A 14,116-nucleotide genomic window follows, 5' to 3' on the forward strand; every position below is an offset into this window, starting at 1 on the left:
AAGTCAGCGATGGTGAGACCCAGAAGGAAATACTCATTCTCCACCCAGATCACCCGCACCCACCCTCCCTGCCTTCCCGCTCCTTCCCCAACTGCCGGTAGCAAACAGAACCACCTAAGTCAAGTGAGCAGTTTTAAATGTGTAATATTAAAATGTGTTTTTTAAAAACTGCTTGGAACCCTCAGTCACTGTTAAAATGCACTCACGTTGACGGGGGCTCTGGCACTTTTTTTTATGAGGGTTTTCAATGCGTTACCTTATCGGGCGCGTGAGATTCAGTGTGTCCTACAGAGGGAAACAGACAAAAAGGGTCTCTCAGCACGAGTTACTCTGCTGTAAAGGTTATAGTAAACATGTCAATGCCTAATTAAGCAGAAAATTTCATCTGTATTGTAGGGGAGGCGTTGGCTGTCTCCGACTTTTCTTCCAGGGAATCCATTTAGAAGGACAGAGGAGATTGTGAGTTTGAGCTGGTCTGGAAAGCTCAGCTTCCAAATGTCGGCAGGAAAAAAGAACATTTCTCTTCTTCTTGTCCAGAAATGACTGTATTGGCTGGGCGCATTGTGTGTACGTGTGTGTGCACACACAAACCACAACACAAAGTACTTCCCAGCCCTCTGTGAAGTGTCAGGTGGGGAGCTAGGCACTAAAAAATACCAACATAATTACCATCAAGCAATGCCCTTAGCCAATGGTGGCACAGAAAGCCTTTTTGGCTCCTCCTCCATAGTTCTTTACTTGCTGTGTATGTGTTTGTGTGTGTGGATGTGTGTGTGCACATGTGTATGTGCACTAATAAGCATGTGTGTGCACGCATGTGCACATGCTTTTCTTTGTTGATGTGGTCACATTGCCCACACACAGATCATGTCTACACAACAGTACCTCAAAATATTTGTGGAAAATAGAGCTTAAAGATAAGTTTATTTTGATGAACTTCAAAAATTTCTGAAATCCATGCACACAGAGGTCTTCAGAGAGTTCATGGGAAATGTGTATTTTCAAAGAAACAATGCAGGGCTTGCAAAAAACTTTGCACAACAATAAACTTATCTGTTAATTCCATCCCCCTCCCCAAATTTACGGACGTACCCTCATACCTCTTAGCCTGGAGCACCCTGCCCTGTGCCTGTTCACTCAGCTTATGTCCCAGAGTAACAGCGCCCTATTCATTCTCAGTGTAGCAGCTGAGATGCCTGGGTTCGAGTCCTGGCTTGGTTTCTGATTCCAGCTTCCTGCTAATGCACACTCCAGGAGGCAGCAGGAGTTGGCTCAAGTACTTGGGTCCCGGCTACCACGTGGGAGGCCTGGACTGAGTTTCCTGCTCCCAGATTTGGCTCGGCCCAACCCCAGCTGTTGTAGGCATCTGGGAAGTGAATCAGTGGTTGGAACATCTCTCTCTGCCTCTTTGGCTTTCAAATAAATAAAAATTTACTTTAAAATGAGAGACCAGATTTGATGGAAAATTTTCTTTGATTTTTTGGAGTATTTTACTTGGCTCAGTAACAACTCATTTATTAATTCTCTAACACAGACTTCTATCTTGAACTTAATGGTATAGCATTTTGTAGACATACAAACTAGTCCAGGAAAAAGAAAATGTGGTGAGAATGATGGTCTAACTCAGTCATTTTGTTATTTTACGCTGTAGTTTTCTGGCAATAATAACTTGTTAATGGTTGGTTGACTAGATTGAGTATCTTTTTGTTTCTTCAAATCAACTTGCAGAGACCAGGAGAAATTCACTTGTCATTTGCTGACATGTGCTGACACCACACCAGTAGCAGTGACATAACAAACACAAGCCTGAAACTCGAGGCTAGGCTGAATGTTGACGCCTCATCTTGCTTTCAGGGTATCATGCCTCGTCTCTGGTATCCCACAGTGCTCCCTCGCAGGAGGTTACCTTTGTAGTGACCTTTCAATCAAGTCCTGCTCCGTGACCTTGAACCTTTGGGTCTCCTCAGTTTCTTAGCATTCAGTTGGTAACAGGAACAGAGCAGTGCATCCTGGATAGGACCATGATTCTCTGGTTCAATAGACTTAAAAAAAAAAAAAAGATTTATTTATTTGAAAGTCAGAGCTACAGAGAGAGAAAGAGAGAAGAGAGAGAGAGATCTTCCATCTGCTGGTCTACTCGCCAAATGTCTGCAACAGCCAGGACTGGAAGCCACCAGCCAGGAGCTTCTTCCAGGTCTCCCACATGTGTGTAGGGGCCCAAGCACTTGGGCCATCTTCCGCTCCTTTCCCAAGTGTATCAGCGTGGAGCTGGATGGGAAGTGAAGCAGCTGGGACTCAAACCAGTGCCCACAGGGGATGCCAGCACTGCAGACAATGGCCTAACCCACTGTACCACAGCGCTGGCCCCCAGACTTGGGGGTCTTGTCACCACTCCACAGTACTAACTGTGTGGCCTTGGATGCATTTTCTAATCTTAAAAACTCAGTTCCCTCATCTGTGGAATGAGAATAATATCAGTTCCTACTTCACATGGGTATTAGACAGAATGAAAGTGTGCATTTTCAGGGCCTAGCTTAGCACCTAGGATCCAGTTACTGATGAATAATTTTCTGTCTTCATCATCCTCATCAGCCTTTGGTGTTCTTGACTACAGCTATCTTATTCTTAACAAATCCCCTTCTATTCTTTGTTTTTGCTTTTTGTGTTTTTTTTTTAGATTTTATCTATTTATTTGAGAGAGTTACAGACAGTGAGAGGGAGAGACAGAGAGGAAGGTCTTCTGTCTGTTAGTTTACTCCCCAAATGGCCACAACAGCCGGAGCTGCGCCGATCCGAAGCCAGGAGCCAGGAGCTTCCTCCAGTCTCCCACGTGGGTGCAGGGTCCCAAGGACTTGGGCCATCTTCTACTGCTTTCCCAGGCCATAGCAGAGAGCTGGATGGGAAGAGGAGCAGCCGGGACTAGAACATGTGCCCATATTGGATGCCGACGCCGCAGGCGGAGGATTAACCTATTGTACTACAGCGCCGGCCCCTCCCTTTCTCTTCTAATTCTGTCTGCTGCCTCACAGAACAGACCCAGCTCTCTGCCCTTGGTGAAGCAAAATGACAGTACCTGCTCTGAGGGTTTTTCCAAGTAGCTGCTTGCCACCAGCAGGAGAGAGAGAAGCTCATGAGGAAAACGTTGCGTTAAGATCATGCAGGCCTTGCAAATCTGAGCCCGGTTCTCCTTTTCTCTGGCACTTCTCTGGTTGCATTTTATCCACATGGCCCTGAGAATGCCAGGTGAAGAGAATGAGCCCATGGACATAAATAGTCCCCTTCCCCATCTCCATTGATGGATATTTGCCCATTAATACTCTTTGCACCCTCTCCCTTGTGCCTTCATTTTCCCTATGCAATTACTGGCCCTAAATCCTTTCAGAGAAGGCAAAGCATGCATCCCCAATAGCATTTTGCATCTACAAATCAAATGTATAATTGGCATCTCGTGACGGGTACCCACAAATCACAGTGCATTTGAAATTACAGGCGCAAGATCGAGAGGGCATTTTCAGCCTTGTCTGGAAAGGTCTTCATAAACCTGTTTGAGAATAATAAGATCGTCCCCAAATCTCCCATTCTAACACCATTTGCTATTATTTTTAAATCAGGATATTTGCTGAGCTTACATAATTTTTCAGCTATCTATGGAAGATTTTATTTGCATACCTCGTAATCTCTCTTCCTGCTGTGCGACTCTCTGCAGATAAAAATGTTATAACAAAAAGACATTGGCTATCAAAAATATAATGATTGTGCATCCAAATTATTTCTGAGCACTCGAGAATGATTTATTGAGATGATTATATGCCAATAGACCCAAGTGTCTTGGTAAACCTCACCACTGAATTGCCAAGGGCCGGGTCCTGGATTTCTTATGAGCCAACATCCTTCCCCATGGAGATAGGACTTTAATAGGATTTGCATTTCAATCCAGCTTTCCTGAAAGTCACACACATGAATTTAGCTACTGTCCCATTATAGGAATATTAGAACGATTTTCCTGAAACATGAATATTGCTAACTTGGGATTCTAGGCATTCATAAAGAATGGTGAGTCCTGCCAATTAAAGGAGGCAGTAGATGGCACGGAAGACATCATTTGGCTTTCTCCCTCTTTCTGTCGCCCGCAGTTCATAAAAGTAGAGATTAAATTGCTGTTCTGTTTGGCACGGGAACCACTTAGTCCAAGTGGGGGAACTGGGAGGGACAGAGTAACCTGTTACTGCTATTTCACGTCTTCCTCTTCTCCTACAGGCTATGCCCAGGAGGAACAGCTGAAGGAAGAGGAAGAAATAAAAGAGGAAGAGGAGGAGGAGGAGGACAGTGGTTCGGTAGCTCAGCTTCCGGGCAGCAATGACACGGGCACAGACGAGGAGCTGGAAACGGGCACAGAGCACAAAGGCTGCTTCAGCTACCAGAACTCTCCAGGAAGCCACCTGTCCAACCAGGACGCCGAGAACGAGTCTCTGCTGAGCGATGCCAGTGACCAGGTGTCGGACGTCAAGAGCGTCTGCGGCCGAGATGCCTCGGACAAGAGAGCGAACACACACCCCAGGGTGCCCGGCGAGGCCCACAACTGCATGGATAAAATGACCGCCGTCTACGCCAACATCTTGTCTGATTCCTACTGGTCAGGCCTGGGCCTGGGCTTCAAGCTGTCCAGCAGCGAGAGGCGGAACTGTGACACCCGCAACAGCAACGGCAAGAGTGATTTCGATTGGCACCAAGACGCGCTCTCCAAAAGCCTGCAGCAGAACTTGCCTTCGAGATCCATCTCCAAGCCCAGCCTGTTCAGCTCGGTGCAGCTGTACCGGCAGAGCAGCAAGGTGTGTGGGACGGTGTTCACGGGCGCCAGCAGGTTCCGCTGCCGCCAGTGCAGCGCCGCCTACGACACCTTGGTGGAGTTGACTGTGCACATGAACGAGACGGGCCACTACCAAGATGACAACCGCAAAAAGGACAAGCTCAGACCCACGAGCTACTCAAAGCCCCGGAAAAGGGCGTTCCAGGATATGGACAAGGAGGATGCTCAGAAGGTCCTGAAATGCATGTTTTGTGGCGACTCCTTCGACTCCCTCCAGGATTTGAGCGTCCACATGATCAAAACAAAACATTACCAAAAAGTGCCTTTGAAGGAGCCAGTACCGACCATCTCGCCGAAAATGGTCACTCCGGCGAAGAAGCGCGTGTTTGACGTCAACCGGCCGTGTTCACCTGATTCCACCACGGGGTCGTTCGCAGATTCCTTTTCTTCTCAGAAGAACGCCAGCGTGCAGCTGTCTTCCAACAATCGCTACGGTTACCAGAACGGCGCCAGCTACACCTGGCAGTTCGAGGCCTGCAAGTCCCAGATCTTAAAGTGCATGGAGTGTGGGAGCTCCCACGACACCTTGCAACAGCTCACCACCCACATGATGGTCACCGGCCACTTTCTCAAGGTCACCAGCACCGCCTCCAAGAAGGGGAAGCAGCTGGTGTTAGACCCACTGGCCGTGGAGAAGATGCAGTCCCTGTCGGAAGCCCCCAGCAGCGACCCCCTGACCCCCAAGCCGTCCAGCAACTCCGCCTCTGACTGCACAGCCTCCACGACCGAGCCGAAGAAAGAGGGCAAGAAGGAAAAAGCCGAGGATGGCAGCAAGGAGGAGAAAGTGGTGAAAAGCGAGGACTACGAAGATCCCCTGCAAAAGCCTCTGGACCCGACCATGAAATACCAGTATCTGAGGGAGGAGGACTTGGAAGATGGCTCCAAGGGCGGAGGGGACATTCTGAAGTCCTTGGAGAACACCGTCACCACAGCCATCAACAAAGCCCAGAACGGGGCGCCCAGCTGGAGCGCGTACCCCAGCATCCACGCAGCCTACCAGCTGTCGGAGGGCAGCAAGCCACCGCTGCCACTGGGGTCCCAGGTGCTGCAGATCCGACCTAATCTTGCCAACAAGCTGAGGCCCATTGCCCCGAAGTGGAAAGTCATGCCGCTCGTCTCGGTGCCCGCCAACCTGACCCCGTACCCGCACGTGAAGAAGGAGCCGGAAGACAAAGAGGAGGGGGTGAAGGAGTGTGGGAAGGAAAGTCCCCACCACGAGGCCTCGTCTTTTGGCCAGGGCGACGGGGACTCTTTCCCCAGAAGCGAAGCACCTGCGGAGGCCAAGAAAGTGGAGCCCTGTGCCCTGAAGGAGGAGGACAAGCCGGCCAGGGAGGGCGGCGAGAAAGAGAAGCCCCAGGCCCTGGAGCCGGCGGCGGCGGCGCTCAGCAATGGCTGTGCCCTCGCCAACCACAGCCCGGCCCTGCCCTGCATCAACCCGCTCAGCGCCCTGCAGTCCGTCCTGAACAACCACCTGGGCAAGGCCACGGAGCCGCTGCGCTCTGCTGCCTGCGCCAGCCCCAGCTCAAGCACAATGCCCTTGTTCCACAAGTCCAGTCTCAGTGTCATGGACAAGCCCGTGTTGAGTCCAGCCTCAGCGAGGCCAGCCAACGTGTCCAGGCGCTACCTGTTCGAGAACAACGATCAGCCCATCGACCTGACCAAGTCCAAGAGCAAGAAAGCCGAGTCCGCGCAAGCACAATCCTGCACGTCCCCGCCTCAGAAGCACGCTCTGTCCGACATCGCCGACATGGTCAAAGTCCTCCCCAAAGCAACCACCCCGAAGCCGGCAGCTTCCTCCAGGGTCCCTCCCATGAAGCTGGAGATGGACGTCAGGCGCTTTGAGGACGTCTCCAGCGAGGTCTCGACTTTGCATAAAAGAAAAGGCCGGCAGTCCAACTGGAACCCTCAGCACCTCCTGATCCTGCAAGCGCAGTTCGCCTCGAGCCTCTTCCAGACGTCAGAGGGCAAATACCTGCTGTCTGACCTGGGTCCTCAAGAGCGCATGCAAATCTCGAAGTTCACGGGACTGTCCATGACCACCATCAGCCACTGGCTGGCCAATGTCAAGTACCAGCTTCGGAAAACGGGCGGGACAAAGTTTCTGAAAAACATGGACAAAGGACACCCCATCTTCTATTGCAGTGACTGTGCCTCCCAGTTCCGAACCCCCTCTACCTACATCAGCCACTTAGAATCTCACCTGGGTTTCCAAATGAAGGACATGACCCGCATGGCCGTGGACCAGCCAAGCAAGGTGGAGCAAGAGATCTCCCGGGTATCGTCGGCTCAGAGGTCTCCGGAAACAATAGCTGGCGAAGAGGACACGGACTCTAAGTTCAAGTGTAAGTTGTGCTGTCGGACATTTGTGAGCAAACATGCAGTAAAACTCCACCTAAGCAAAACGCACAGCAAGTCACCCGAACACCATTCCCAGTTTGTAGCAGACGCGGATGAAGAATAGCCCTGCAGGTATGGGTTTGCTCCCAGGCGACTGCCCCAGGCGCCTCGGGAGCAGCTTCTTAAAGGGAGGTGGGTCTGCTCGGAGGCAGCCAGTGTCTCCCAGAGGCCGGCAGGACAGCAAGCTTACTGGAGAGGCCAGAATGTGCTGAGTCCTAGTCCCTCTCTCATGCCCTCCAGTTTAGAGTTGGCGAATAGAATAAGGTGGATTTAGGGAGGTGAGGTTCACCTGTCACTGCTGCTGCTTGGGAAGCCTTCAGGAGACAGGATCTCCTTAGCTACCCCAGGCCCCAGCTGCAGGGCCGGGCCAAGGCTGGCCCGTATTTTATTTAGCAAGTGCTAGCTCCTCTCAATATTCCATTCCCCCTAGCAGTGCAAAGGACTCATAAGTGATAAAAGGTGAGCAACAGAATGAAGAGAGGAGAGTGGCTGGGGACAGTCACTAGAAAGAGATTTCTGCATCAACCCATAAGTAGCTCAAAATTGACTTTGTCATTGTTCCTTGTCATTGATGCTTTTTACAGCTCGCTTTTAGCCATGGCTACCTTCCACCTCCTGTCTTTTGTTTCCTAAGAAAGAACACGTGCCCTTGATGGGGCCAGTAGAGAAATAAGATTCTCTGTGGAACCCTGAGATGGAAAAAGAAACAGCTTGTTTGCGTCTTTGCCTATTTGGTTTTCTTTAGGATAAACCCATACCTGAGCCCATGTTTAATACAGATAGGTGCAATAGATGCCCTTGAGGTTTTATTTTACATAAAGAAACAAATGGCTGCCTGCCTAACCTGTTGTCAAGGTGCATGGGTCCCACAACATCAACATCATGTATCACAGAAGTAACCAATGCTATACAGTAACTGATGCTCAAACCACCTGTGTCACCTCCAGGGGAGAGGACAGGACACAGGGTGCAAGGCCAAGTGCCTTTGCAAATTAGCAACAGCCACCACTCGAAAATGTTGAGCAGAAGCAAGGCTGGGCCTCGATAAATCTCTCCCGTCTGCACTTGGCAGAGTTTTTGTTTTGTTTGACTTCTTCTTCTCTCCTCACCAGTGTGATACCCCTTTGTATTAGGGACTCTCCTTACCTTCAGGTTGTCCTCCACCTCGGACCACCCCTCCAGGTGGAAACCTGCCTTGAGCTAAACGTTACCAGTCCAGCTTCCATCCTGCTAGATTATAGGCTTGCTCTTAATTAGCTAGCTGTTTAGTAATGTCCAATCAGATATGAAAAGCTAGTAAGAACACCCTAGAACTCCAACAGCTACCTGGGCTCAAATGAAGAATCTTTTCATTGGTTGGTTGGTTTGCACGTTTCTGTCGTGGGAATTAAATGTGTTACCGGCAGATGCATGTCTTACTCTCCAAGCATGGTTTGTTCAGCTCATATTACTAAAAGAAAGGCTGAAATGCACTATTGAATCCACGCGTGAGCTAGGAGCTCTGTGACATCCGATTTATTTGCTCGATAGCATTTTAAGATTTTTGTAACTTGCTGTTATGCTTTTCTGGTCCCTTAAAAAAAAAAGCGGACATACGTAGTAGACCTAGAGAGAAGAAAGATGTTTCAAACCCAGTAGCGGTAAGTTCAATCCATGGTGAGAAGGACAAGTATGGAATGTTTATTTGTGCTGTAGAAAAAACAATTTCTCGCCATTTTTTAAACTGCTATAAGAAGGGATGAGGGAGAAAGAAAAAGCTTATATCCATCTGCAGGCCAAATCTGAAACATACTGTTTGAAGGAAGTGAAAGAAAACCAATAATTTGGGGAAAATACACAAAAGTTATTTACAAATCTGTTAATAGAAAAGATGGTTATTTTCACGTCTCTATATTTGTGCAGAATAAATACTTCTAACGGGTTTTCAAAGCACCTTATGATAGGGCTGTTGTTATCTACCTTACATGATCGCCATTATGCTGTGGCTCTAGGACAGTCACAGAAATATAGGGTTGAGTATTTGGGATTCATTCAAAGCTATGGGACTGTACCTGTGCTGTGTGTACAGGAAAGACGGTGAAGGTGCTGGACGTGTTTGTGTTACTATAAAAGATACTGCACTCTGCCGGGGAGGGGGCCCCTGTCGGTACAAAGGTGGTTTCTTGATGCTTTGTTCACCTAGCAAAGAATCCCTCCACCCTCTGCGCTTGCCTCTTTAGAATGGCCTTTATGGATACTTTACCCACCGCTTGGAATTATGCATATTATCTTCCTAAATGGTCGTGAGATGACATCACTGTTATCTGGAATTCTAATCTTAATTGGTATGCATGGTAGCATGCATCATGCAAAATGACATGATGTTTTCAAAAGCATGGTCAAGATTTTATGGAAAATTTGGAAGCTTTACTGTATCTATCTTTTCTGAAAGACACAAATGTTGACCTGAATTTTCTTTCCTTTCTGGGATATATCTTAAATCCTTAAAAAAAAAAAAAAAAAAAAAAAAAAAAGCTCTACCAAATATTAGATGCAACTTTTCATGAAAAATTATTTAGAGAATATTCAATGTGTATCTTTATGTTAGGACGTAAGTAATCAAAGGCAACTTCAATATGTATTTGTATATATCTTTGAAAGTCATATGCTCTGGAATAATAGAAATTAAACAGAGAGCAAATCAATGAGTCTAAAATACATAAGAACTTGAAATTATAGTCGTTACCGTGTAATATAGCGTACAAGTTTAACAGCCCACCTAGCCTTGAAATTGTCGGCAGCAATGCATTCCAGTCAATGAGCTGCCACCTTCGTTATGGACGGCTTGATAAAAACACATTTTCCAAGTGAAAAGCATGTAAGGTTGCCAGATAAAATACAGGGTGGATGTCCAGTTAAATTTGCACTTCACATAACACACATGTTTTTAGTATAAGAATCTCCCAAATATACATGGGCTTCTATTTTAAAAATATATTCCTTGTTTATCCTAGACTCAGACTTAACTGTACAACTTGTATTTTTATTTGCTGGATCTGGCCACCCTAACAACATGGATTGTATGGTAGTCCAGAAAAAGCCCCGTAGTCTGGCCTAAATAATGTCTGTAAGACGTATTAACCACTCCTGCATCCCGTTCTCTCTCCCTTCTTTGCCCTGTTTGCGTTCCTTGCATCCTTTAACAAATACTGGTTGTGCCTTTATAAATGTACCAGACACTGTATAGCCATGGCAATATGACAGTGAATCAGCAGCTGTGCCCAGTATAGTGACTGAATGGGGTGGGGGGGTGGGAGGGGCCTGCGGCAGGGACTTCCGCAAGCACTGTTTCTCTCCATTGTTGTAACAGCCCTGTGAGGTAGGCATGGATTCAGCTGTGTTCTGGAGGGGGAAACCAAGGCAGGTTGATTCTGCATGGGTTTCCCCAGGTCCCACAGTCACTGAGCCTCACTCGTTCACTGTCACACATCTGGAAAGCCATTGTGCCAGTGCTAGGGAACAAACCAAAGGCCAGGAGGAGAGTCTGTGTTATGGCTAGAGGCAGACAGATGGGGTAAATGCTGAAGGGAGCAGCCAGCAGGGGCCTCCGTTCGGGTGGAGCCAGTGGTGGAGAGGAGCATCAAGAATGCTGGTGGTGGGAGACGTTGCACCTGCCTCAAACCCTAACTCACTCATTCTGTGACATCCCCCACTTCTCTCTCTACAGAATGTAGACTGAGTATCCCTCTTGTTGGAAGGCTGTGAGGATTAAACAAATGCTACTAACTACTTTCCATAAAGTGTGGCACAGTAGCGTCACAGGAAAGGCAGTTTGTTGGTCTCTGCAGGCCCGCACCACGTGCCACAGCCTCACCTGGAGTCTGTAGAACGTGCAGGGTGTCCTCAGGTGGAAGTGCTGGAGACCAAGGCAAGCGCCCCATGACAATCTCAACCTGCAATCTGATTATAATGGCAACAGCAGAACTACCATTTATGGGCTTCTTCCTATGAGCCAGGCATGGTTACTCACGTTATTCTGCCTTTGCAGAGAGGTAAACCAAAATTCAGAGTTTCATGATTTATCCCAGAACACAAAGGAATCCTGGAGGTAGGATTGGAACCCAGGACTGTCCTAGTCCCATCAAGTTTCTTCTGCTTTTTTTTCTTAAGACTTATTTATTATTTGAAAGTCAGAGTTAGAGAGGCAGAGAGAGAGAAAGAGAGAGAGAGGTGTCTTCCCTCTGCTGGTTCACTCCCCAAATGGCGGAAACAACTGGAGCTGTGCCGATCTAAAGCCAGGAACCAGGAGCTCTCTCCAGGTCTCCCATGTGGGTGCAGGGTCCCAAGGACTTGGGCCATCTTCTGCTTTCCCAGGCCATAGCAGAGAGCTGGATCAGAAGTGGAGCAGCCAGGACTCGAACAAGCGCCCATATGGGATGCCGGCACTGCAGGCAGAGCTTTTCCCGCTACACCACAGCGCCGGCCCCTCTTCTGCTTTTCCACTTCCTCCTCCTCGCCTCGTGGTTCCCAGGTCCTACTCCTGGCCAGGTGTCCTTCCAGCAGCTCAGAGAGTAGTCGGTAAAGTGAGAAGGGCACAGGGTCTCCCCGGGCCCCTTGATGGCCCCCGCTGGGAATCAGATGTGGCAGCTGGAAGCTGGCGTGAAGCAGGGTGCCCCGTTCTCTCACAGCGTCCTGGCTCCATCTGATCGCCATCCGCTGGCTGCGCAGTGCTAGCCAACAAGTGATCCACAGTCCAATTTAAGTATAAGACACGCAGTGCTTCCCAAAGTTCATGAAAAATGGAAATAAATATAAACTTATTGGGGTGCAAAATGTAGAAATCCACGTGTGAGAGAGCTCCAGAACGCTTATGGAAAAGGCGCACGGCTGATGGACTGCATGGATCTCTGGGCACCAAACAAGCTTGTCATTTAACTCGGTATTCCACGAACTTTTTGAAATATTGTGTGTGTGCGCGCGTGTGTGTGTAAATCATCTTTGAATCTTCCTCCTGAATCTCAGGAATTCACTTTGGGAAACAAACTAAGAACCATGGAAATAGAGTCAAATATAAGATTCTAGCTTCTCTCAAACCACAAGAAACCAATGCATGTCGCTCTTAACATCTGCGTTTTATCCAGCGGTTCTGGCTTAACACCCCGAGCGGGTCAACACTTCTGAGCCCCCATTGTACTTCCCCTCATTTGGACTTGCCAGTGCTCAATCCTGACGTGTATAATTTGGTGCTTTACTATAGAGTAACATTATTTTTCATTTACTCCAATCTGCCATCAGTATCATCTTTTCATTTAACCAGATGCAATTCTTTTTTCTTTCGCTAAATTGAAAATCCATGAGCGACAGGGAGTGCAATGTTTTAATTAGCTCATATTTTTTATATGGATTTATGTCTTTAAAATACATTTGTGTAATTCTTCAGCTAAATTAAAAACGTCTTTCCACGAAAGTGAGGAGGGGAAAATAAAGAGCTAAAGCGTGTCATTAGCTTAGGTAGATGCAGTTGGAGAGACCATCCCAGCAGAGGGACGCACACCCTCACGGGAGCCACTCCTTGGGCTGGTTTTGAACTTGCCCTTCATCTCTAAGCAGACTTCTCAAACATGTCTTAAGGCCCCGAGCAAGCAAACAAGCAGTTACCTTCAACCAGCTAATTTGGCACCGAACCTGCCGCCAAACAAAAACAGAGAAAAAGAAGTCATAATGATAAACAGTTTTCCCCTGCATATCTCTCTTTGTCTTTTTTTTAACTATCAAGTTTAAAGCTTTCCACGACGCTTTTTTTTTCTACTTTATAGGAGACAAGTGACATTCCGTGGTAAATGGGAGAAAAAGCCATGCAGAACTGAAATCTCTCTAATGCATTGACACTAACTTGCCCTCTATTGTTGGAAATGAGCAGGCGCTCATGATTGTTCATCAAACGGCTCCTAATGCAGTTAAAGCATTCAGCTATAATTTCTCCTTGCATTTATAATTACTGTCATAGACTGCACACCTCGGTGAGCAGATTAAAGCTATAAACTATTTAGCCGCAGCTCTAAGACGAGGAACTTGATTTGTCTGGCAGGAGTTATTTGTTAGGGAGCTTGACACTTCACATAAAAATGACTCAACTTGATGAAGAACAATGCAGTTTTAGCAATGCGGGGATTTTAAATCAGTCATGACGCCACGCCCTGCACGAATCGCAGGGCAGTTTGTTAAATGATATGTAGGACACGGAGATAAGGGAATGTGTTAAGGGTACCAAAATAGCTGAGGGTTTGGCGTGCAGCAGCCTCCTTCCCCAGCTCGCCCCTGGGTGAGCAGGAGTTTTCTGCAAATCAGTGCATGCCGTGTTCTCCTATTAAATCCAGTGGAAAGGTTTCGTGAGGCTCACCTGGCGGGGAAGGGGAACGCCAGCAGCCCACGGCGCACGTTGCCATTGGGGAATTTTAGTGGCCGCTGTTGGCTGTGCAGTCCAGGACCCAGGGCTGTGCCAAAAGCGGTCGTTTGGGTGTTTTTCTTTTTTTCTGGAATATTCACATATTTCTTTGTTTGTTTGCATGCGGGAGGCACATGATCTGTGTCGCATAGAGCGTTTCCACTGGGCTGATTCCACACCTCATAGCTGTGAACATAAGCAAAAAATAGATATTTTCCAGCTCACGCAGCTTCTAGTCATTGGGATCCAGTGACCAGATCTGTCTTTCTCCATCTGGGGGTCTGGGGTGAGCCTGCTTTGCCATGGGATCAGCCCCACCTGCCCACACCTCCCACTTGAAAATAAACGTAAATTTAGTTAAGGACTCACGGCATAGAGACTCTCTTGGATGCGTACTGACAGCAAGTGGTAGATGCTGGGACCCAGCA

General features: G+C 47.9%; 1 protein-coding gene across 6 annotated transcripts in view; it reads left to right on the forward strand.

Moving 5' to 3' along the window:
* Positions 1–14,116, forward strand: part of TSHZ2 (teashirt zinc finger homeobox 2) — a 475,063-nt gene that overhangs the window by 262,715 nt on the left and 198,232 nt on the right. For 3 of the 6 annotated variants that reach the window (XM_062204371.1, XM_062204372.1, XM_062204374.1), the window contains exon 2: positions 4,258–7,336. In XM_062204371.1, coding sequence (XP_062060355.1) covers positions 4,258–7,328 — 3,071 coding nt within the window. In that variant the 3' untranslated portion in view covers positions 7,329–7,336. The remainder of the gene's footprint in view (positions 1–4,257; positions 7,337–14,116) is intronic. The other 3 variants (XM_062204376.1, XM_062204375.1, XM_062204377.1) reach the window with 1 other exon arrangement.

This window comes from Lepus europaeus, chromosome 10 (genome assembly GCF_033115175.1).
Source record: "Lepus europaeus isolate LE1 chromosome 10, mLepTim1.pri, whole genome shotgun sequence".
NCBI lineage: Eukaryota > Metazoa > Chordata > Mammalia > Lagomorpha > Leporidae > Lepus > Lepus europaeus.